General features: G+C 44.9%; 1 protein-coding gene across 1 annotated transcript in view; it reads right to left on the reverse strand.

The window, feature by feature from the left end:
- KLHL3 (kelch like family member 3) overlaps window positions 1-25340 on the reverse strand; it is a gene marked incomplete at both ends in the record, with an annotated part of 112314 nt that overhangs the window by 51309 nt on the left and 35665 nt on the right. Inside the window, 2 exons of the mRNA XM_084252621.1 lie at window positions 5919-6081; window positions 16317-16438. Coding sequence (XP_084108747.1) covers window positions 5919-6081; window positions 16317-16438 — 285 coding nt within the window. The remainder of the gene's footprint in view (window positions 1-5918; window positions 6082-16316; window positions 16439-25340) is intronic.

Raw genomic sequence — 25340 nt, forward strand, 5'->3', positions numbered from 1 at the left:
TCTGTCTACCAAACTAAATGAGGTGATATTCTTCTGTATCCCCAAAACAGGAAATAAAAAATTATGAGAGCCCTAATCAACCTGTTTGTTGTATCTTCTGAGGTCTTTCTTTCATAGTGGGGCTGTAAACCCAAGAGGGAAGTTCTGTCTTGCTTGAGGTTGAATCCTCAGTGTGCAATACAATGTCTGCACAGATTGAGATCTAAAATTATCATTGTACTTCAACATCCACCATTCAGGACTGCCTAGGGCGCAGACAGCCTCCCAAACTAGTCCCAAGTCCCTCGATTCTATTAAAGGGATGAAATAAGTGTAAGGTTTTGATCAGGTGAATCTAAACTACAGGTCCAGAACAGATGCAACTGATAATCCATCTATGACTTCTTGACCTGCAGAGATGAAATAAATCCCATTTTTCCCAGGACCAGCTGCTCCAGGGAATTAGCATGAGTATCTGTGAATGGAACCATAGGCCATACCCCTAGAAAATACTGGCTGGCAGGGGTAGACACACAAATAAAATCATTTCAGCAAGGTGAAGAAGCACAACAGAGCTGCTTTAAATATCTCTCTCTCGCCCCTATTTCTCTATTTTGGGAAGGCAGACGTAAGCTTTGGCTTTTAGGGCCTGTAGTTACCCTGCTCCAGGGAGAAGACTCAGCTCTCACAGGGAAGTAAGAGAGCCCTACCTTGACCTCATCCCACAAGGAACATCATGACAAAGGTCATGACCACCAGCCCTGAGACTGCCTCTATCCTCCCTAGGGATGATGGTGAGATATGAGCTTTCTTTCCATGTTGACTTAATTCCAGAAATATATATATTGGTCCTGGGCTTTCTCTTGCTCTTGCTCTCTCTCTCTCTCACATACACATAGAACAAAGGGCTATATCAAAACTGTCCAGTTATAGTGCTATTGCTTCAACACCAGAAGCAATGTTTCCTAAAATCCCAACAAGGAGAATAGCTAGCCACAAAAATTACCTGGTCTGGACTACTGCTTCATTTGCCACCTGCAAGTTAGAGGCATAAAATCAGGAGGAACAGAAGTGATGCAAATGGCATGAAGAGAGAGGCGGTGCTCGCCTGGAAGGATGCAGACAGGAGGGGGCTCAGAACACAGGCGCCACAGTCAGCCAGCCCACTGTGAGTCCCAGCATGGCCACTTACAAAACTGTGTGACCCTTGGCAAAACACTAAGTCTCTCTGGAACCCCAGTTTCTTCATTTCTACATTGGAGAAACAACCACCACTTATAGCTAAGTGACAAAAATGAGAATTCCTATGAAGTTTGCAGTGCCGTGCTTGGCACAGTATGTGTTCAGAAATGGTAAAACGCCCACCATTACTATCATCAGCAGCATAATTATTTTATGATGCCAAGTTGGAGGCAGCAATTTCATAAGGCAACCCTCACTGAGTAAGAGGTTCATGTGTTCTAAGTGTTTTGTCAAAGTTTTTTGCTACCCTTAGTTAAACCACTTCATTCCATGATCTCAAATGATTCAACCAATCCAAGAAAAGGCCAATTTCTCTCCATGAACACGTGAAATTCGATGGCTTTTCCATCCCATGGCTGGAGGGTTTCAGCTCAGCTTTGGCAGACTGATATAAACATGTCCAAAGAATTTTAATTGCAACTTCATTAATGGAGTTCCATTAACATCCCTCCAATCAGCTCTGTTGATGGCCCAGTGCATGGCTGTCCAATTACCAGACAAAGTCCCCATAAACCTGGCCTCTGTGGTTAAAGATTAAGCAGTCCTTGCAAATAGTAATGAGGGTTAAGAAACAGGCTGTGCAAAACAGCAGGGTCCCTCTCCCAATTACTTGTTGCCTAGGAGGACTGTGACAACATCAGCTGGGGGCAAGGGTTTGAGCAGTGAGTTCTTAAATATGGGGCACACCCTTGCCCAGTCCCAGAAAAATACATATCACAGCAAAAATCTGGGGCCATAACACTTAGGGGAAAACTGGATGCAGAGGCAGCAGGAGGGATGGCCACAGCAGGAAGAGACAGGCCCATTCCAAACAGGAAACTGAACAGGCAGCTGGGTGGAGAGATGCACCCCAGCTCCCAGGGGAGCACCATGTCCACCTCTCAGTGTCTGCACCAGAGGGCTGGAGATGTACCAGGAGGCATGAGATGACTTTGAAAAAAGTTACTTTTTCCAGTAAGCAAGTTGATATTTATTCCTTTTTAAAAAACACACTCTCCTGGGCTTCCCTGGTGGCGCAAAGGGTTTAGACGCAACCTATGAAGCTATCCGCAGCCACTGCAGCATGAGTTCAATCCCTGGCCAGAGAGCTACCCACATGGTGCAGCAGACCTCTCCTGACTCACCCACTGCTCCCCTCAGCAGTGCATTTCAGTCGATCTGCCTGTTCTGTTCCCCACTCTGTCTCTGGTGAATTCTCTCACCCCCCACACCTCTGGCCTGTACCCCAGTTCTTGTATGCATAAATAAATAAATCTTTAAAAAAAAAATACACTCTCTTTGAGCTACTTTATGCTCCCAAGATGATACCTTACTCATATACCAGCAAGCATACTCCAAATTATCCTGTATAAGAATTCCCACTGAAGCATTTTATGAAAAAGAAAAATGTGGCAACATTAATGTCCATCAACAGTGGACTGGTTAAGAGAGTTATAGTTCATGCATATGACGCAGCTGATAAAAAGAATATGATATATCCACACATAAGAGTCAGGGGAGAATTTCAGCATGTTCTAGTAAGTCCCAAAAAAGTATAAGGAATGCCTTTATTAAGATAAGTTAAAAAGCATTACCTATTGTTAGATGATTGGTAGATAGACAGATATTGATAGACTGACAGATACATAGATCTATCTACATCTATCTATCTACATCTATATATATATACTGGAAAGGGGACAGGATGTACTACCCCCACCATAAAGAGAAGAAAAGAGGCCAGGGGTCACTCGGCTCAAAGCTGGTCTGATCTTTATTTCTTATCTGGAAGGTCTCCTTGTAGGTTGTTGACTTTAAACAACTTGTAATGCAAGGCATAGGCCCAGGGAAGCCTGTGGCCTCAGTTGCCAACACTAGTGGTGTCCATATCTCCACAGGAAAGGTGCAAGGAAGTGGCAACTGTTTCAAGAGGCAATGATGGCTGGGTGCCAGGTTCCATAGATTGTCAGCAGGTACAAGACCAAAGAAAATAAAGAGGACTGTGTGGGTGGGTGTAAGGGAGTAAACAATCAGTTTTTACTTCCTTCTCTTAAACACTGTACAGTCTTACCTTCACACGCCTCCTTGAATGTCCTTTCATCTTGGGCTTATCAAACACTACATTCACATCCCACCTAAAAACTGATTTCCCTGCATAGCTGAGGATTATAAAGAAGCATCACAGGGAGGAGGCTGTCAGCCTGAAGTCACGCTGACCAAGCCAGGGAAGTAGGAGGGCTCACACATGCAGACTCCACATGCTCCCGAGAAGACATCCACATCTCGTTCCAGCCCCCGCCCAAGATGACTAAACACCGCATGTCTAGCAGAGACAGCTGGTCATCTGTCTGCACCGTCTGGTTGTTGGGATTTGGTGACTACGTGACATAGTCTTCCAGGCTCACACTTCCAATGAAAACGCCAATGATAGCAACCAACCCCCCCTCAGCTAACAATTCACAGGGCCACCCCATGTCCAAATGGGCCCTGGAGCAGTCGAATGCAGTAGTTATTATGAACACTGGCTTGGAGTCAACACTGTCTGAGTTTGTTCTAGCTCTATCTCTAACAGCTGTGTGACCCAAGAGATGTCTTCATCTCTCTGTGCCTTAGTTTCTTCAGTTGATGTATGCATTAAATGAGATTGATGCACATAAAAGGCATAGCATAGGGTATGCCCCAAAGTGAGGGATCGATAAATGCTGGATGAAAATAATCTGCACATACACATGCCCACACAGTGCTGACAGAACCTAGTCTATCGCCGAGACCACCTCAGGATCTAGCACCTCCAACACAACAGTGTTCCCAACTGCACCTTCTCCACACTGTCTGATAGTGAAAGGCACAAAGGAGAAAACAGAGGTTTGAAAGTAGGAGAAAGCCTGGCTAGAAAAACCTGGGAGGCTGTGCTAAAGATAAGGCTCAGTACATGCTCCAAATCACAGAGGACAGTGTGAGCCAAAGACGACAGGATGGGGTGTGTGCTGAGTGGACATGCATGCATGCACACTCTACTTAGGAGAGGGCTGGGAGGGAAAGAAGGCAGAAGAGCCGGAATTCCTGGCATCTCAGCACCTTCCCTTTGCCATTGCTCCAGCAGATGTTGATGTGCTGAACCTGGGCCTTGGCCAAGTCTCCCATCCTGCTGAAACTAAGCCTGAGCACATCCCTCAGGAGAATGGCCTCTTCAAAGGCTGGGCTGGAGAGCCCTCTCCAGAGAGAGCCAGGACCCCCTTGGCAAAAAGTGGAAAGGGGGTGGGGAAGATACAGGGAAAGAGGGGCATAAGAGCACAACAGAAAAAAAAGAGTCAAGGTTCAGAGCCAGGAAGAGTCAGCAGAATTCAGAATTGGGCTTCACAAAATGTTCTTCACAAAATGTTCTCACAAAAATCATCATTGTCAAGATCATCTTATCAACTGGTCGCCTATGTGGCCTGAGAAATAGACTTCAGGGGAAAACGAGAGTTTGCACAGGCTCCTGGGGTCTGGGACTTGATCAAAGAACAAAAGGATACCAAGAAACAGAGCGAATGCTTCTTGCTGTACACCAAGGAGCTAACCTAGGATAGGGAGCTGTGAGGTGAGCAGCCAAGAGGCCCTCAATAATTCCCAGATATTGTCTGGACAAGAGACACAGAAAAGAATAGTAGCCATGATGTTATTTATTTTGGGGGTTGGGGGGTAGTAAGATGCTTTATTGCAAGGGAAGGAGGTGGTATAACAGAATCTGTCCATTTAAATGACCACACAGTTTCCTAGGTAACTCATGAGCCCCATCCTCTAGTTAATATAAACAGAAATGAAGATTTATTTCCAGCTAAACATGGGGACTAAACACTCATGTTCATTTCTAGACCCTCCCAAAACCCCATCAAAATAACAGCATGACAAGTTCTAGCAGGATGACTATCTCCAAGAAAAATAAAATGGAATCAACAGATTATCTGATGATCTAAGGACTGTTCAGTTGTATCTGTCTTGCAAGAAAGTTCAGTGTGCAAAAAGAAAAGACAATTATTAATATTTTTCTTATTTAAAAAACTGCAAATACATAACTTAGATTGATATTAGGAGAATAAAGAGAGGGGAAGGGCATATATATATGAGGGAAAGTCTATGAAAGTACAATCTTCCATGAGAAGTCAACAGATAATATCTAAAATAAATCCAAAAATAGTGGTATTTACATATTACTTAGATAAATGGAGGTAAATAGAAGACAAAGTAGCTTTTAGCTGAATCACAACCTACATTTTTATTCTTATAAAAATTAAAGTGAATGGCAATTGAGAGCAAGACTTGGTGTGGAAAGGCAGGGCAGGGGACTCTTGCTTATACCTTGCAAAAGTGTTGGCTTTTAAAATCATGTTTGTAGAACACGTTGATCAAAATAGAAATTCTTAAATGGCAAAAAAAAAAAAAGATATATTTCAAGACCTAGCTAAATTTACTCTTCCCCCATTAAGATTACTGTCTGTACCATCCATCTGGCCATTAATCATATTCCACTTGGCAAGGAGCTGAACTCTTCTATTGTTAATTATCTTTCCACCTGGGTCTTGTCTCCATGACTAAATTATAACTGCTTCACAGCAGAGCACACTTCTCTCTGTGCTCTTTTGAGGGGTCCACTATAATCTTTGAGGAGTCCACTAGAGATCGGGTTATTAAATCCACAAGCTCGGAGGAGGTGCCGCAGGCTGGCTCCCCATTACCTGCATACGCGTTTGCCTGCTGCAGAAGGTCGGTGCAAGTGTGCACATCTGCAAATGCACGGATGCCCAGGCAGTTGGTGGGATGCAACTGAGACTGCAGGAAGTCACAGCAGTTCTGTCGAACATCCATGAGCTGCAGCAAGCTGGCTGCTGGGAGTAGCACCTGAAGGAGAAGGTGATATTCTGAGACATTGGATTCCAGCAGGAGGGCTTTTTTCCTGAAAGGGCATTCCAGTCTTATTGTTACCATGCTGAAGGTCTTTGTCTCTCCACTGCCTGCCCAGTTGGGTTCAAACTTCCCAGCCTGACCCTCAGCAGCCCCAGTCTTTCTTCCCACTGTTCCCCACTTCATGGCCCCAAGCAGCAGTGGAGCGTCTGTATCCCTAGGGTCCACAGTAGTGCTTCCCAGTCACTGATTTCTATTATTAAGGGAACGTAATAAAATTCAGTTTCTGACTCAACAGGTCAATCACCCCTACCCCACCACCAGCACCCAGGTGATGCTTGCAGAAGGTGGTCCACAAACCACACTTAGAGTAACAAGCCCCTTACAGACCGAATATTTATACCTCCCCACCTCAAGGTGCCCCCCCAACACACACTAAAATATTTATGTTGCAGCCCAACCCCACAACGTGACTATATTTGAAGATAGGTCCTGTAAGGAGGTGATGAGGTTGTGAGTGCTCCCCAGGTACATCAAATATATAGCTGCATTTGAGAGTCCCTGCCCTACAGCCTTTAGTGGACTGTCCTTAATCAGAAAGGTCTTAGTGAATTATTCACTAACTAATTGAAGAGCTCACTGGTTCTTTCACCACTTAATTACTAAGTGCCTGTGTTAACAGGCACACGTCTAGGCTCTGGGATCAGTGGTAAGCAAGATAAACAACACCCTTATGCTTACAAAACTTCTGATATACCGTAACAAAAGTCACCCCCAAATCCCTTGGGACTCAGGCAATCACACTTCATTCTCCCACCCAAAAGATAAACAGTAAAGAACATCTTGGGTATTGTAGGGTAAGTGAAAAATTATCAGGCTTTTCCCCCCTGCTGCCATTAACATTAATGATGGATCCCTGCGGTCCTACAGGGGACCCAAGAAAGGCCGCATGTGGAGCTTGTATCCATGGATCCCCGACCCATGTGCTTGTGCAAAGGGTTGACCTGAGTGCAGGGGTCTGTGTGTTGCATTGGTGGCTATGAAAGTTGAATGTTGGAATGACAGCAGACAAACCCTGAGGTTTGGGTGATTACCCCCAGAGAGTATAGAATCACCAATCCAAGAGTGAGTGCATCCTGGGGGTGGATGCGGTGTGTGGTTTGTGGCCGAGACCACAGATGGAGAAGACCAGCAAGCCTCACGGTTCCTGGCATGTAACAGCAGATGCTGTGAGTGGCTCCCCTCCCTCGCATGAGTAGCGCCTTCAGCAGCAGACGCAGTGGATCATCTGGTGCTAATAATCTTGTCTTTTGCCCCTAGGTTGGTGCCCTGCCTGGACTTGTGTTCTGTTGTATTGCATTGCTATATTCAGTTGTATTCTATTTATTTTTGTGGGTCATGGCTGCAGTGTTCATAATTCACCAAAGGAAACTTGTATATAACTTGTATATAGATTGTGTGGCGGAAAACCCTGAGGGGGTGGATTGTAGGGTAAATGAAAATGTATCAGGCTTTTCCACCCTCCTGCCATTAGCATTAATGATGGATCCCTGCAGTCCTACATGCATGCCTGCTGGCGGACACCTGGAGTGGGGTGTGGGCATGCATAGGTGGGCACAACCGGTCTGAGACTGGGCTTATAAGGGCAGCGTCACAGAGACGCCAGCAGAAGAACGGGAACAAGAGAATGAGAATGAGAAGAGAGAGCAGAACAAGAGAAGAACAAGAACGCCAGAGAGTCCAGAAAGAGTCAAGATTCGCTGCGGGCTGGGAGGCCTGCCAGCCTTCCGGCCCCCCGGCACCCCTGCCTTCTATGTACCTGGTTGTAGGGTAAGGAAAAATGTCAGGCTTTTCTGCCCTCCCGCCATCAGGAGATGATGGATCCTTGCAGTCCTGAATGCATGCCTGATGGCGGGCACCTGGAATAGGGTGTGGGCATAGGTAGATGAGATTCACCTGGGCTAAGACTGTGCTTTTAATTTTTAAGGGCGGCGTCACGGGGACGCCAGTGGAAGCCGAAGTAGAAGCTGAGAAACAGCAGAACGAACGGAAGAGAGCCCAGATAGAGTGAGGATTTGCTGGGGACTAGGACGACTGCCAGCCTCCCCGCCCCTCAGCACCCCTGCTTGCCATATGCCTGGTGAACCCCAATAAAAGCCTGAAAACCCGCTGAGGGCTCTAGGACTCTGACTCCTCCTTTACCCAGCTCTGCTGGATCATAGAAAACCTGCACTGTGGCCATTCCTGACCCTACACTGGTAAAAGCTCAATAAAAGCCTGAAAAGCCACCGAAGGCTCCAGGACTCTCCTTTATCCATCTGCTCAGATCATAGAGATCCTGCTCTGTGCCTTCCTGCCACCACAGATATATTCTCAGAGAAAAAAAGAGCCGAGTTCCCTTTCAAAAGGTCACAGGACACATGAGTATTTATACTGTATCCTGGAAGACAGAAATAGCTCTTGCTCAGGTATATATGCGTGTTTTTACTAAAAGCCAGGGAAGACTGGCTTGAGCAGGCCAGATGGGTGCTTAGAATGCCAACCCGAGTCGAGCTTCTCTAGGACTTTCCCACAGCTCTGGATCAAAACTCAGCAGCCAGCAGAGTCCTGCTCCATCCCCAGCTTGGCTCCCCTTCACCCCTGCCCTGTGGAAAGGGAGACAGTCGGAGTGGAACTTTCCAAAAAGAAATTTAGGGAAAAAAATTGTAGAGCCAAATAGAACTGCTTAGCTCTGGCCCCTAGCATCTGTTTTACCCCCGAACAATCCCCGTGTCCTAGGCCTCTGTTCTCAGCTGCTCCCTGCCTGTCTGAGTTCAACTCCAGCTGAACCCAGTTATTGCCATCTACATGGGCTTGCCCAGGAAGACAAAGAGTACAGATGCATTTGATTTCTTGATTCAGGGCGCTCCAAAAAAATTGGGGGGTTGGGGAAGATGATTTAAATTCTGGACGCCGGCTTTCTCCTAAAGTAACTTAGTACCCTCTGCTCTAGCTCCTGTCACTTCCATGTGCTTAAGCCAAAAACCCCACTGCTTATTCTGAGGCCTTGCCTCTCAGGGTAACCGACCCCCCAGGCTTGCCCAGGACACAGTACTGTCAGGAAAGGTGACCAGTCACCCACACAAAGAAATCCCCAAGAGCCTCTACTGTCATATTCCTGAGCTGAACTGCTACTCGCAACAAGGAAAGCTTGTCCCACCTACCAGCTCAAACTTTCCCTTCACAACCACTGAGTTCTAGAAAACATACTCCTCTCCCCTTCTTCTATCCTGTATCTTTCACTCTCCTATGTCTCCAGAAGGACAGCTGTAAATTAGCACAGTGTCCTTTTTTTTGGAACCACTGATTCATTTCAGAGAAATAAGAAGATAAAATCACCTGCTCCTGACAGTTTAAGTGAACACAGCCAGGTTCCAAGTCTAACTGTTTGAGCTCCAGCCCCACTAAGCTGCCACCAACCCCACAAAGCAGGCATAAACTTGGAAAGTCAATTAACTTGTGAGTTTGTTCAGATTAGCCAAACAGATTCCAGGACCAGATTAGTCCCTGCCTGCTAGTTTAGCGGAGAACCATTAAGCATTCTTGCCGAATACATACCAGGAATGGAAAGCTATGTTCCAAACTCCCAGCGACCTCCCTGACACTCCTCTGCCCGACACTAGCTACAAACCCTAGAGTGAGGGCCACAGGTTGACCAAAAACTCAGCTTAATGAGACTTTGCCAGTTTTAGCATTCAAAGTCCTGTGACGCAGAAGACTCCTAACCAGGGGTCCTAACCAGATACCCTAAGAGGCCCTGGTGGAGAGGAGTAACGAAATATTGTTCCATACACACCATACTCAGTGGTGTACAACCCCCAAAAGGGTCAGGTGTGACAAGAGACAAGAACAGGCCAGCAGTCCTTCAGTCCCTTCAGAGAGGAAGATTTTTGAGAATCCAGTGTGCCCCTCAGATTGCTTTCTCAGCCAAGCCAAGATAATATCGTGTCAGGGACACACACTCCCCTCCCCTTTGCCCTCTCCTTGACCAGGAACACAGTGACATAGTTCGGTGCTTAAAATTTCAAACTCATGACAACCAGACAGAAATGAAATAAATACTTCCTGATTACACTCCTTAGGTTGTACTTTCATTTTTTAAAATCTCCCTGGATAGAGCTACCCACACAGCTTTCAACTTCCCTACTGTTCACTAAACCCACTTAGTAGGCAAAAATAAAAAGGCTTTCCACCTCTCCACACCCCTCCCCATCCTGTTTGGGTCCTCTCCTGTCCCACAGTGCTCCCCAGCTAACTTCCTAAAATGGAAGGGGCTTGCGGTTTCTCTAATTGCTCCTTCCCCCTCTTTGATGTTACACTGCGATTAGGTATGAGTCAAAGGCCCTTTTCTTCCCACTACTTGCTTCATACAAGTGAAGAAAAGTAAGTGAAGTAAAGGAAGTCAGAATGCTGCAGGGGAAGGTGTGGAGGCTGGGAGACATATCACTGTTCAAACTCTTGAGTCGCAGGAATAAATTGGGGCCCAATCCACCTGGGTTCTCACATTATAAGAACAAAGACAAATCCTCACAGATCATGAAGGAAGAGCAAGCAAAACATCCAAGAGGTGACTATCTTCACTTCCCTCTCCCTCATGGACACCGACACTGGCTCTGAGAGGATTTCCTCTTCTCTTATCTTGCCTGCAACTCAACTCCCTCAAGTGGCTACAGTAACCAGATTATGAACAAGAGGCCAAGCTCAGGTCCTCAGCTCTGAAGCCAAACTGTCCTGAAGGAATTACTAGGGCAGTACTGTGTGGCCCCTGGAAAGAGGAGGCGGATGCCAGAGGAGTTGTTGGCTGGAACCGCCGCCCCAGGGATGGAAGATTACCATGAGTCAAAAAGCTTTTAGCTTGCCTCTTGCCACTTCAGCATTATGTTTCTTAGAAAATAGGCCGTGAAGGACCCTCAGCAAAGAGTTTCTAGGTTACCCTCCTGCTTAGAAGGAAAAAAAAAGGAAAGGAAAAAAAAAGTGTCCTCCCCTCCACTTTTCATGTGCAAGCCCCCTTTTATTTTTTTCTCACCCTCGGATAACATGAAAACACAGTAGAGGATATCCCGTCACAGAGTTTGTTTCCTTTAACAAAAACAAAAGGAAATGCCCTGCTTCAGAAAGCACCTACTCCTGGAATTTCAGGGAGGCGGGACCATGCACAAAGAAACGCACCAGCCAGAGGGTCAGGGGGCCAGGCTGGCCAGGCCCTCCACCAGAGCCATACAGTGGAACTGTCTCTGCCAGTGCTAGGAATGAGGCCTGTGCCGAAACAGTAGTAAATAAAAATCTGTTGAGAGAAAGAAGAAAAGGAGAAAGAAACGGGGTTAGGGGTGGGGGAGAGAGGTGTTTATAGATGAACAGGAACATTAGTGGACTAACAGTACTATGATTAAAAGTGCCATGTGTGATTTTGACTTTTCTACATACCAGCCAGGTGACTAAAAGTAAGCTGCTTAATGTCTGTGCTTCTGTCTCCTCAACAGCAAAATGAAGACAAAAATGGTACTGCCCACAATGATGTAAGAAAAAGGTACTTCAGGGCCTCCCTGGTGGTGCAAGGGGTTAAGTACAGCACTGTGAAGCTATCCGCAGCTGCTGCAGCACGAGTTCAAGTTCAATCCCTGGCCAGGGAGTTACCCACATGGGCAGCAGGCCTCTCCTGCCTTGCCCACTGCTCCCCTCAGCAGTGTATTTAGGTCAGTCTGCCTGTTCTGTTCCCCACTCTGTCTCTGGTGAATCCTCTCACCCCCTGCACTTCTGGCCTGTACCCCAGTTCTTGTATGCATAAATAAATAAATCTTGTTTTAAAAAAAAAAGGTACTTCATTTAAAAATAGTCTTAAAAAACTGTGCTGCCTTAAAGGTATGCACAGATCAAATGAGATCATTGAAAGTAGTTAATATGGTGTAGAGGAGTGTTCAGTTAAATTAGTTGTTATTATTATTATTATTTACTATTATAAGCTAAGTCAAGATTCTGATCCTTCGTTTAATGAGAAACTTGAGTACTTCACATCCACAGAGGACACCAAGAGGGAGAGATGAATTTAACTCCCAATTCTACCCCTTGCCACCCAAGGAAGCCCTTTGAGCTTTAGTTTATTCAATTGTAAAAAAATAAGTATCTTATTAGAACATTCCATTGGTGGTTATGAGAATTAAATAAAATAACTCTTGATTCTTAACCCTTTTTTTTGCCCAAGGTCATCTCTGACCAATCCGCCGCTCCACCATCACACCAGGTGCTCCTTAGTGAGAGTGCATCTGTGTTCACTGAGCTCTCTGCGCCCATACACTCTGCTGCATAGTGCAGGAGCTCAGAAAACATGTATTAACTGGGAGAAGGAAGAAAGAAGGAATTGAGGTAGGGAGGAAAGTAGAGAGGGAAGGAGTGAGGAAAGGAGGGAGAAAATGAGACCACACAGTCTTCCTTGAGGAAGGAGGAAGAACTGAGCTTCTTAGTCCTGCACCTTCTACCCTCCACCTGGCTACTTAATACATCCCTTAAAGGGCCTGCTCTTCAGAGCAATGGCCGGAAGGAATTCTGGCCCAGGCCTCTGTCCTGGCAGGAATTCTGGGCACAACGTAGGCAGGAGGTATCCCAAACTATCCCTCATTTGGAAGAATTTTCAAATACTTCCAGGTCAGATCGGGTTGGTCTCTGGCCCTACCCCTTATCGCAGCTCCTATTTTTCACTTTATTCCTCCCCCCTGAGTACCCAGGCGGGGGAGAAAACAGGCAAAGTCTTCTGCACATGGGGACTCCATCACCACCTTCCTAGTTTCAGTTGTAATAGCCGACATGCATTATTTACCATGTGTGAAGCATGTTCTGTGTTTTACCTGTATTAACTCATTTAATCCAACTCATTTAATCCAACCCTATGCAGTTAAGCCCACATTAAGGTTAAGCCCCTATTATTATGCCCACATTACAGATGAAAACACTAAGGCACAGAGGTTAAATAAATTGCTTAGGGTCAAACAGGTAGAAAATAGGGCAGCCAGGATTCAAATGCAGACAGGCTAACTCATGACTGGCCATTCAATAGAACGGATACAATTAAGATTCCTATTTCACAAATGAGAAAACTCATCAGGCAGGATGGCAGTGGAAGTGTCAGAGAAGCTTTGGGGGATGGAAGGACAGTAAGTCAGATATTGGCTGAGTGTCTTCTCTGGTCAGAGGTAACTGAGCCCCACACACTGTACTCAGCACTGCAGAGGGAAAGCTGGACTGCGAGTACTCTGTGAGTGAGGGGAAAACTGACACTTGGACCCTGGTCTCCACTTATACTCAATTCCTGCCTCATCTCTCTTCCTATGTGTCCTCTGAACCTGCACATCTTTACTCTGGTTCCTGCTCTACCCTAACAAAGTGGTTTTTAAAAATTAATAATGCAGCCATTTTCTCCAGAGTCCTCTGAATATGCTACCTGCTGCCACCTGCCTTAAACTGATGCTTGGGTTAGTTGAAAAGATAAAATACCTAGTCCAGGCAACAAGGTTCCAGAATGGAACATCATCTAAGTATCCAAGTTAGTAAACACTTTCTACTTTACAGGGAAATGAAAGTTATTGAGAAATACATGATGAAAAGGGAGGAAAAGTGCTGTTCCAATCATACAATTCTATAACCTCCATTATACTGTCTTTTTAGGTTTTGATTTTTTCTCTTTTAGTGACTTAAAACAACGCAAGGCCTCCCCTGATGGCACATGCGGTTGAGCGCCACACTGTGAAGCTTTCCCCAGCCTCTGCAGTGTGGGTTCGATCCCGGTCGGTCGGCAAGGGTCCCACATTGGTGCAGCAGACCTCTCCTGTCCCGCCGGCTGCTCCCCTCAGCAGTGTATTTCATCAGTCTGCCTGTTCTGTTCCCCACTCTGTCTCTGGTGAATCCTCTCACCCTCCTGCACATATGGCCTATACCCTGGTTCTTGTATAAATAAATAAATAAATAAATAAATAAATAAATAAATAAATAAATAAATAAATCTTTTTTTTTTAATGCAAATTGATTTTCTTACAGTTCTGTAAGTCAAAAGTCCCAAATGGGTTCCAGTGGGCTAAAATCACAGTATCAGCAGGCCTGTGTTCCTTGTGGAGTCCCTAAGGAAAACTGTTTTCTTTCCTTTCCAGCTTCCAGAGCCCACCCACAATCCTTGGCTCATGGCCCCCTATCTTCAAAGCCAGGAACATCAAGCTGAGTCCTTGCCACATCACATCCTTCTGATTAGTATTCTGCCTCCCTCTTTCACCTCAAAGAGCCCTTGAGATTACATTGGGCCCTCCTGAATAATCCAAGATAATCTCCTATCACATGTTCAGCTGATTAGCAACATGAATTCCATCTGCAGCATTCATTCCTCTTGGCATTTACCCTAACATGGTCACAGATTTCAGGCATTAGGGCACCAACATTTATGGGGCCATTATTCTGCCTACTACATCATATGATTAATGACTTACTGATATACTCTAATGCACAATTTTTTAAAATTATTTACCTGCTGCACATCATTTAGGTTGACATCTAGCATTTTTCATTAGGTTTTCAAAGGATGTATTTTTGTTAATATTTGTATGATCCTTAAGAGTATCTAGATGAATTTAAATATGGTGGGGATTTGATACAATCATAATCCATTTAAACATTTTTTTAATATATGTCCTGTACTCATTTTATACTAAATTACTTTGCACTTACTGTTACTGCCCAAAAGTCATTCAGTTGTTTGAATTCCACTGCTTGACCCAGAATGTAACCCACTCCATTTTGTATAAAAAGACCAGAAACCAAACAAAATGTCTATGCATTTTATTGTGTATAAAATATACCTCAATTTTAAAAGGATGGGGAGAGGATCAGATCAGCTCTCTACAGATATTCTACAAGCCCAAGAGTCTGTCCAGGAGCCAGAGACAAAGGCAGGCTCTATGGAGGGGCAGGCTCTGCAGACCCAAATGCAGTATGTCTCAGGCCCTTGGCTTGTCTGGACTTCACCTTTTCTGAGTCCCTTTCACCACATCAAATTCACTCCCACTCATCTCCTGAAAGAACCCATCTCAGATCTCTTTCTCCATCCAAACTGAGTCCCCATGATAGTCCACCTCACTGTGGACTGATAAAGGAGCATGATAGTCCACGCCCCTTTCCTTCAATGCACTTATCACGATGCATACATAGATATTACTTGTGAGCATCTGTCTTCACCCTTACACCACAAACTATCAGAGCTGGCAGCAGACTCACTGCTGTTCACTATCACACTCACTCTGCCCAACAACGTCCAGCTCAGAACAGGCACTCAAACATTTGGGCTGAACTGAAATAAGCAATTAGCAATTCAGTCTCCCAGATACCTCCACCCTGAAAAAAGGGCTGGTACTCTGGATAAGGGAAGTGGGTATTTGGTCACAAGAGAGGTATTTACCTCATAAAACAAGATGGAATTGTGCTTTAAAGAAAAGAAAAACCTTCATATCACAGGCAATTTCTATCACTATTCTTAAGAAATAGTGTATCCTGTGTCTATGTTTGGCCCAGCCATTTGTAGGGTTCCAGAATGGGCCACACTTTCTCCCCTCCTAAGGTATGCTGCTCTGCCTTGCCCTCCCAAGGAAAGATGGCTGCCTTTGGAGGAAGCAGTATCTTTGCTGGCTCCTCTTTTCAAGGCTCCAGATGGCTGAGGACGCAGGCTGGGCAGCAAAAGGAAAAAAGCACGAACAGCAAGGTTCACAGGCTCACATCCCTGCTGAACTCAGCCCTGGTGCTTGGCACCTTCCTGTGCTCTGAGGCATTTGGTTGACTAATGCTGAAACAGGAAAAAAATTTTAACAGCCTCTTAATCCAATACTCAAAAACCCTGAGATGAGATGGTGGCTGGGGAAAAATGGAGTCACCCAGGCCTTTAGGTCTTCCTTTGTCAAGAGTGTGAATCAAAATTAAAGTTTTTCTGCCCGGGGTCCCCAGTTCATTCAGAGGTATTATGGCTTAGCAGTTAAGTGCAGGAGCACAAATTCACACACCTACTGGCTGTGTGATCCAAGGCAAACTGCCTAACTTCTTTTGACCTTTGGCTCCCATTCCCTCTCCAGTGACCAACTGAGTTGTGGCATTGTCACAGGGTAAATGGAAGGATACTATAAAATGGTGGGTCCTGAGTATGGAACACACTGAGCTGGGGCTGAGTTTACCTGGACATTCTCCTCGGTCACCTCAATTTCGGCAGTGTAGATGTAGTCAATCAGCTTACTGAGTGTCTGCCCATCGACATCTTTGATTTCTATCTTCTTGGCTTTACTCTCAGACATGTCACCTACAGTTCAAAACAAAAACAGATGGACATGAACTTGGTGATGGCCTGCTGCCCTGTCTTGGCAACACAGAAACACTGAACGCGCTCTAGGAGGTAACAGAAGAGATTTTAGTCCAGAGCTAGGTAAACCGGCTGACATTAAGGTCACAGCAATTCTGAGTTTGTGATGATGCACAAATTCAATTTTAAGCCTTCCTTATTCTGCCTGTTGCCCATTTCCATTGTGAAGGTATATCTTAGTGCAATACCTCATTCAACCAACATTTACTGTAAATGTCTATACACAGAAAAAGTAAACGGGACATGCAATTGTCCTCAAAGAGTACATGATCTGATAGGACAGATGTATACAACTATTTATAAGCTGAGGTGACAAGTGCTTAGTAGAGATATATACAAAGTACTGTACCCTGGTGGCGCAAGGGGTTAAGAGGCTAAAGTACTGTGATAACAACAATAAAAAGGAGTATTTTTACTGAATGCAGGCTATGGCCAAGAAACATTATATATAAAGTGCTGTCTCTTAATCCTCACAACAACTTGTGAGGTTTACTAATATTATCCCCATTCCACAGATGAAGATGAACAAGAGGGCAGATCATTCACCTTGTCCACACATCTAGAGGAGCGAGCTTGGGATAGAAACCAGACTAGAAACTCTAATCTGACTCTAGAGTCCATACTTGTAATCACTACTCTATACTAAATCCCAGAAACACAGATGAAGGAACCACAGATCCTGCCTGGGGAATCCGGAATAGCATTACAAGTATGGAATCCTCATGGAAGGTCACATTTGAGGATAAAGAAGCAAGTGTTCCACAGGCAGCAAAGGTGAAAGGATGAGCTGGATGGAAGAATCACACATGTAAAGAATCAATTGGGGATGGTGAGAAGCTAAAAGGGCTGGCACATGGGGTGACAGTGAGAGGAAGGAAGCTGGAGAGGTGGACAGGGGCCAGGATTTGCAGAGTCCTGTAAGCCAAGAAAATGAATTTGGACTTTATCCGAAGAACAGCACCAGAAAAAGGTTTTAAACAGGGAATGACATCAACAGATGGGTATTTTTCAATGAAATTTTGGATGCAGGGTAGAAGCTGGATCAGAAGCAGAAAGAACAGTTGGGAAGTCCTGATAATAATCCAAGAAAGAGAGGATGTAAGTCTGTGAACCAGGGTAGCAGCAGCACCACATTTCCACAGTCCTGAGGCCCATTGCTTCAGCCTGTCCTGCACCTGCAGTGCACAAGTTTATCTAAAGTCAGGCTCATTTAGCAAGGGCTGCTGATTTCTGAAGGAAAGAGCCAAGCCATGTATCTTTGTGGACTGAAATAAAGGACAACTCAACTGCAAGAAACAGGGATTCAGAAACCCTTCTGTGAGTGAAAACAGAGCCTGGGCGGTTGTTTTCTCTCTGTGGAATTTGTGCACTGAAGCCAAAAAAATAAAGTACAGTACAGCATGTGGGCTGCAGACGCCCACCTCCAAGCTGCACACGATTCCTCCGCCAATGTACAGTTCCTATCCTGACACGGCTCGAGACGTGAATGACTGGAACCAGGAGAAAAAGAAAAGAGACCTGCTCCCTTCACTGCCATATCCTCCAGTCTGTTCTCTTTTGAGTGCTGAGAAGCCAGTGGGGAGGCCTTAGACAAACAGTCCTGGGCAGTATAAAGAGGTGAAGAGGACACAGGAAAAGATGGTGGGTCTTTCCTCTACCCCTAAGACAGACTCTCACAGTGTCTGTCCCTTGTGTTTACTCCAAGACATACAAACAAAAATATATGCCAAGGAAATCAGAAGTCAAACCCATCTCTCTAAACAGCTGTGTAGGAGTTGATTACCAATGAACTACATTGCAGAAGATAATAAAGACAGCCAATTTTTAGTTTACAAACTTAAACCTAAAAAAAAAAAAAAAAAAAAAGATGGAAAAAAACCCCGGCAACCTGCTGCATGAACAAGAGATTCAGAAGCCCTTACGTGAGGGTGAAGGCAGGACCTGGACTGATTGATTTCTCTTGTGGAATTTGTGCTTGGGAGTCAAGTTAGAGTTTTGTAACTCTGGAGTAAACAAATGGAAAGTCCTGAAATTGTATGAAAATATTTGTCTGTATGGGCAAAAGAAAAATGTCATTTGGGGGTGGGGAAGAGAAGAATGACAGATTATCTTTATCAGAGTCTCAATGGGTCTGTGATCCAGAAAATGTGGGGATACAGTTCCTAGATGGTGGGATTCTTGGACATGTTTTCCCTATTCCTTTACAGGACTCATATAGTTCTAATTTTCTACTTAAGTACTTAAAGCTTCAATAAGCAAAGAAAAATGCAAAAGACAAACTAGGGCCACAAAGACATTTATTTTCTAAGAACATTTTCTTACAGGAAATAGGAACATATACAAGTCACACAAGATAGTAGAATCCAATCTGGTAATCTCTTATGAACCAGTTGAAATGATGGCACCAAACTAAGATTTCAGCTTACATAGCCCCTGAAAACGATAGAAGTGCTAATGCTACTGTGTGCAGGGCCTCTACTCAGAGGTCATACACATTATTTCATTTAAACCTTGCAACAGCCTCAGGAGATAGATGATATTATTTCTGTTTCAAAAATTACAGAATTGGCATTTCAAGAAGTATTTGCACATAGCTAGTAAGAGGCAGGGTCGGAATTTGAACCTTGGCCTAACTCTGAAACTCCTGTCAATTCTAATAAATCCCTTTATAATCTAAACCTTACCATAACTAATGACCTGGTTAAAAAGTATTCCCACCAAGGCCTTGGTCCAAATTCTGCTCTTAGTACTTAATACCTTTTCATCAAGGTTATTTGTCAAAATACCCTCAACACCTAACAAAGTTTATGGCATATACCAGCACTTAAAAAATACTGTTGGAATAGGAAAAGAAGGGACAAGGAGAGGCTTTCTCTTGACACCTCATAATTCCATGGACTCCAGTAATTCCTATAGGGGAAGACACCATCAAATGTTAGATAACTCTACCTCTTTCATCCAACTCTACTACTTTGACAAAATATTTGTAAAAAATAGAATATGAGCCTATAAGTCCTTCTATCTTCAAGGTCAACCCAAGAGTCCTTGTCTACCGGGCTTTTCCAAGTCGACCAGCCCAGTCACCTCAGACTCTGAACTTTCAGAAAAATGTCAGTTGTTTATCTTTTGTCAACTGTTAACAGACATGTCCTTTTCCTCTAATAGAATATGATCCACTGAAGAGCAGATATTGGTTCATTCGTTCATTCATTCATTCATTCATTCATTCAACAAAGGTATCAAACAGTCCCCGTGTGCCAAGCACTATTTTAAGGCACAACGGTGAACAAGCCAAAGTACTGCCCTCATGGAGCTCAATCCAGTGGAGAGAGATAAGCAAATTAATAACTACAAAGTGTATTAATTGCTAGAAAAGGGGCTCAGCTTAAAAGTTTTTCATATAGGGATTATGGTGCCCTGAATCTGCATGCAGACTGATCAACACATGGGGGCACACATTTGGTTTTGGGAGGGGAGAATCTATGGTTTTCATCAGATTGATTCATAATGATTAAGAACTACTGATCTAAAATGATATCTGGAGAAGGAGTCATAGTTATTGAAAAGAGAAGTCAGTATGAGGGAAGAGTAGTCCAAGCAGAGAGAAGAGTAGAAAGAACATGACTTGTACTAGGACCATAAGAAGTTTGAGCTGCAGAAGCACAGACTGCAAATAGAGGAATAGGGAGATAAGATTGGGTCTTGTGGGACTTGCTAAGGAGTTTAAATTCCCCCTGAGGACAATAGGGAGCCCCTGAGAGATATTAAGCAGAGGAGGGATACATCAGATTTAGAAAGATCATTGTAGGGCCTCCGTGGTGGCACAGGGGGTAAAGACACAACCTATGAAGCTACCCACAGCCACTGCAGCTTGAGTTTGATCCCCGGCCAGGGAGAAACCCACATGGCACAGCAGACCTGGCCTGTCTCGCCCGCTGCGCACCTCAGCAGTGTATTTCAGTCAGTCAGTCTGCCTGTTCTGTTCCCCACTCTGTCTCTGGTGAATTCTCTCATCCCCCACACCTCTGGCCTGTACCCCAGATCTTGTATGCATAAGTAAATAAATCTTTAAAAAAAAAATAGAAAGATCACTGTAATTAAGTGTGGAGAATGGGTTGGAAGTGAGGGAACAAAATAGCATGTTGATTTATTAGTAGGCTGCTGTAGTAAATCAGGCAGGAGATGATGGTGGCCTGGACTAAAGGACTGTGTCTTGAATGTCTTTAAATGCTCAAACTCCACTTTTGGGCCCTGCACCTAGAAGTTTCCAAGAACCATACAGAAGCAAGCAATCCCACAGCTCTATAAGGTACAGGTATCCAGGTCATAGTTCTCAAGGCCAGCAAGTACCGTATGTGCACAACTGAGTTCTTCTTAAGTGGGAGACTGACAAAAGGGAGCAGGAAGAGGAGGTTGTGCATCTGAGGCGTGAAAGAGGAAAATCATTCACAATCGCAGGATACTCGAGAGGTCTAGAAAATCAGTGACTCATCTTCTAAGTCATTGGTGTAAATTCAACCCTATTATTCACCAAGAGAAGCCTCAAGAATGAGAAAGGAGGGCCTCCCCGGTGGCGCAGCGGTTGAGCGCTGGGTTGCGACGCTGCCCGCAGCCTCTGCAGCACTGGTTCGATCCCCGGCTGCTCCCCGGTCCCTAGAAGAGGGTCCCACATGGCGCACAGACCTCTCCTGCCGCCCGCTGCTCCCCTCAGCAGTGTACTTCGGTCCTTCTGCCTGCTGTGCTCCCCGCTCTGGCTCTGGTGAATTCTCTCACCCTCCCGTGCTTCTGACTGTACCCAGTGCTTGCATAAATAAATAAATAAATAAATCTTAAAAAAAAAAGATTAAAAAGAATGAGAAAGGAGCAGTAGAGTGGTTAGCAGGTGTCTCTGAAGAACCAGAGCTAAATTACTACAAAGCTGTATGTTAAAAAAAAAAAAGGTGCATGCAGAAGTCCTTAAATTATAGAATTCCTTCTCACTCCTAACTTGTCCTTAAACTTGCAACTTAGTTTCATTTTCTGGGTGGAAAGAAAAGAGAAGATTCTTAACCTCATCTTTCTTTCATGGGTGTTAATACCGTCATTAAACTTTCTTCCCCAACCTTCATTCATCTCAGTCCTAGTATCTGTGTTGCCAACTAATTTGACTTGAGCTGAGGCCTCGATCACGTTAACCTCATATGAGACAAAGAAATACCCTGGAACCTGCCTGAATCTAGCAACTTTCTTGCAGGTGAGTGTTCCTGGTCATTTCATGGCAAGTGGAGACCTCTGTCTCCTGTGAATAAGGACAGTCCCTGCTCTGCCTTTGTCCCAACACTGTGTGAGAATCAAAGGAGACAATGAGATTATGAGAGCGGGACCCAAAGATCTGCAGTGGTCTGCTATCACCCTATCACCACGCTCCTTGGCATCTCTTCTTCCTCCACCTGGTGAAGCCTCTCTGCTCAACTGGAGGCACATGGAGCACCAAGTTAGGGAGGAAATGCCTGTGCAATCACACAGATGTTTCATCAACCCTAATCATCTTGGGGCAGCTGGTTATCAGAGTCAACCCTTGCACAACAGACTTGCAAACTAAGAAGTGTTGGACAAATAATAAAAGCAAACTTTAGGAAGTTCCTGTTCTGTATTGTGTGAGTCATTCTCACTACCTACCTCCACTTGTTCCCTGGTTATTGTTATTACTCAAATCTCACAGATAAGAAAGCTGAAGATCAGGGAGGTAAAATGAATTCCCTACAAACCTAGTAGGTACTAGAGTCAGGACTGGAGTCCCAGCTTTTTTTGGGCTCCAAAGCCCTTTCAAAAAGAGCACATCACCTCCCAGTGCAAGTTGGCATTCTTGTTCCCATGTTTAATTCTTGCAAAGAGGCCTTCACATCAACAACTTCAAGCCTCTAAGAACATTCATAAAACATCCATTACCCATCTTCAATGATGATCTGGATTTCAAGGCTGGGCTACCCTAAGTCCAGACAAGTCTATCCCAGACCACTGTGGTCAATCCAGCTGCACCTTAAGGGGTATCTGGGGACCTCTGAACGATGATCTCTCTTCCTGGATGGCTACATGGGCCTGTGTTGAACCACATCCAAATCAAGTCCTTAAAAAAAAAAAAATGACCATTTCTGCATAAAGAGCAACATATTTTTAGACAACCCTCACCTCACTCTCCAATCTGGGTGTCCTAAGCCAGCAAGTCCCACACCTCTATGTTGATGCGGTATGTCAGGGACAAGTAGAAGAAACCCAGTGTCATGTAGTTTCAGCCCAGAGCTAATTGCCTCTAGTGCTTTACAGACAGTCACATGCAAGACGAGGCCATGCCTTCCTAATCCTCAGCAGTCTCTGATGCTTCTAAAGCTTTTTTTTTCCTGAACATTCCAAACAATCCCTGGCTCTTCAGGGGCAAAGCCCTCAGAAACCAGACCCTATGTAATAGTACTGGTCTACAACTTCCCTTATCCAAAGCAAAGATTCAGTTCCCTAGTGCTCCCTTCCTCCCTACCCCACTGCTTTGGATGAAGTATTGCTGGGCTGGGTGCTATGGGAAGATCTTCCAAGGCATCCGTTCACCACACAAACACCCAGAACATAGGCATGGGCCAGGACCTGGCAGAGCCTGGGGTGATGGAGGGGTGAAACAAAGATTCTATGGAAAGAGTGCATGCCTGGGAAGTGAGTGAGAGAGACGGGCTTTCATTGTTCTGCTTTTGTGGATGGTTGGTGTCCACTCAAATTCCAAGCCATTTGCCTCTTACCTGACCTCTCTTGACCTCTGCACAGTCCTAATTTCGCCTCCCTATTTCTATTCACTATGCACAAAGATACCAATTGAACATCAGGCTAAATCTAACAAAAACTGGACAGTAACTCTTCTTTAAAAAACAAAGACCAGGGCCTCCCCGGTGGCGCAGCGGTTGAGTGCTGGGTTGCGAAGCTGCCCGCAGCCTCTGCAGCGCCGGTTCAATCCCCGGCTGCTCCCCAGCCACCAGAGGAGGGTCCCACATGGTGCGCAGACCTCTCCTGCCACCCGCTGCTCCCCTCAGCAGTGTACTTCGATCCTTCTGCCTGCTCTGTTCCCCGCTCTGGCTCTGGTGAATTCTCTCACCCTCCCGTGCTTCTGACTGTACCCAGTGCTTGTATAAATAAATAAATAAATAAACAAACAAACAAACAAATAAATAAATCTTTAAAAAAAAAAAGACCAATATAATCAGCCACTACATATCATACGATAGAGTCAGAAAGAAGGAGAGCTCACTCCCAGAGTTTCTTCTGGAGTGGAAGCCCCATGTCTTGGGCATAAGACCCTTACCCATATATTCATCACTAAAGGCCACAGTTCCTATAAACTCATAAAGTGGAGTGGCTTTTAAAATATTTGGATGGACATAGAGGGACCAGTATGGAGTACAAACACCATAATACACAGATCTCATAATAAAGGGCATGATAAAAGAAGAAAAAACTGACTAGCCAATTCTGGGAAAATTAATTTCCCTGGGATGGATGTGCTACCTGAAGAGGATGAGGATGGGGTGCATAGTAAGTATTCCACACTCTCAGGGGAGAGATAGACAGAATCCCACTCATGTTGACTGCCCATCCCAAGTCTTCTCCAAGGGCGGCTGCCCTTGGACACTTGCCTGTGGGCACTCACATCTCAGTTTCACATTTTTTCCAAGTTACTAACATGGTTAAGGAGTAGGGTTGGTATTTAGAACTTCCAAATACAACATAAACTCAGAATACAAAAAATAAAAACACTTTCAGCTTAAGAAAAGATTGTAATAACACCACTCAAATCAAAAGAAAGTTACAAATTTTCTTTTTTGTGGGGATACATAAATATGTTGATAGAAATGGACTTAATAAGGGACTCCCTGTTGGCACAAGGGGTTAAGACCCACCACTATGAAGCTATTGGCAGCCACTGCAGCATGAGTTCAATCCCCAGCCAAGGAGCTTACCACCTCTCCTGTCTTGCCTACGGCTCCCCCTCAGCAGTGTATTTCAGTGAATCCACCTGTTCTGCTCCCCAATCTGTCTAAGGGGAATCCTCTCACCCCTCCCCACCTCTGGCCTGCACCCCAGCTCTTGTATGCATAAATAAAGATAAATTAAAAAAAAAAAACTGGAGGGCCTCCCTGGTTGAGTGCCACACTGTAAAGCTGTCCACAGTCTCTGCAGTATGGGTTCGATCCTGGCTGGCTGGCAAGGGTCCCACATGGCGAGGCAGACCTCCCAGTCTCGCCCACTGCTCCCCCCAACAGTGTACTTCATCATTCTGCCTGTTCTGTTTCCCGCTCTGTCTCCAGTGAATCCTCTTACCCTCCTGCGCATCTGGTCTGTACCTTGGTTCTTGTATAAAAATAAATAAAATCTTTATTTATTTATTTTTTCTTCTTTTTTATAGAGGCATGTTTTATTTATTTGTTTGTTTGTTCGTTTGTTTCGTTTATACATGCACTGGGTACAGTCAGAAGCGCGGGAGGGTGAGAGAATTCACCAGAGCCAGAGCAGGGAGCAGAGCAGGCAGAAGGACCGAAGTACACTGCTGAGGGGAGCAGCGGGCGGCAGGAGAGGTCTGTGCGCCATGTGGGACCCTCCTATGGTGGCCAGGGAGCAGCTGGGAATCGAACCGGCGCTGCAGAGGCTGCGGGCAGCTTCGCAACCCAGCGCTCAACCGCTGCACCACCGGGGAGGCCCATAAATAAAATCTTTAAAAAAATGGATTTAATATGAGTCAGCTGGAACTTTTCATTACTAATTTTATTCATTTTGAAGCTGAACCTAATCACTAGAACAAAATTTTGCAATGTTGCTTTTTTTGTAC

The sequence above is a fragment of the Talpa europaea genome (genome assembly GCF_964194135.1).
Source record: "Talpa europaea genome assembly, chromosome: 13".
Classification (NCBI taxonomy): Eukaryota; Metazoa; Chordata; class Mammalia; order Eulipotyphla; family Talpidae; genus Talpa; species Talpa europaea.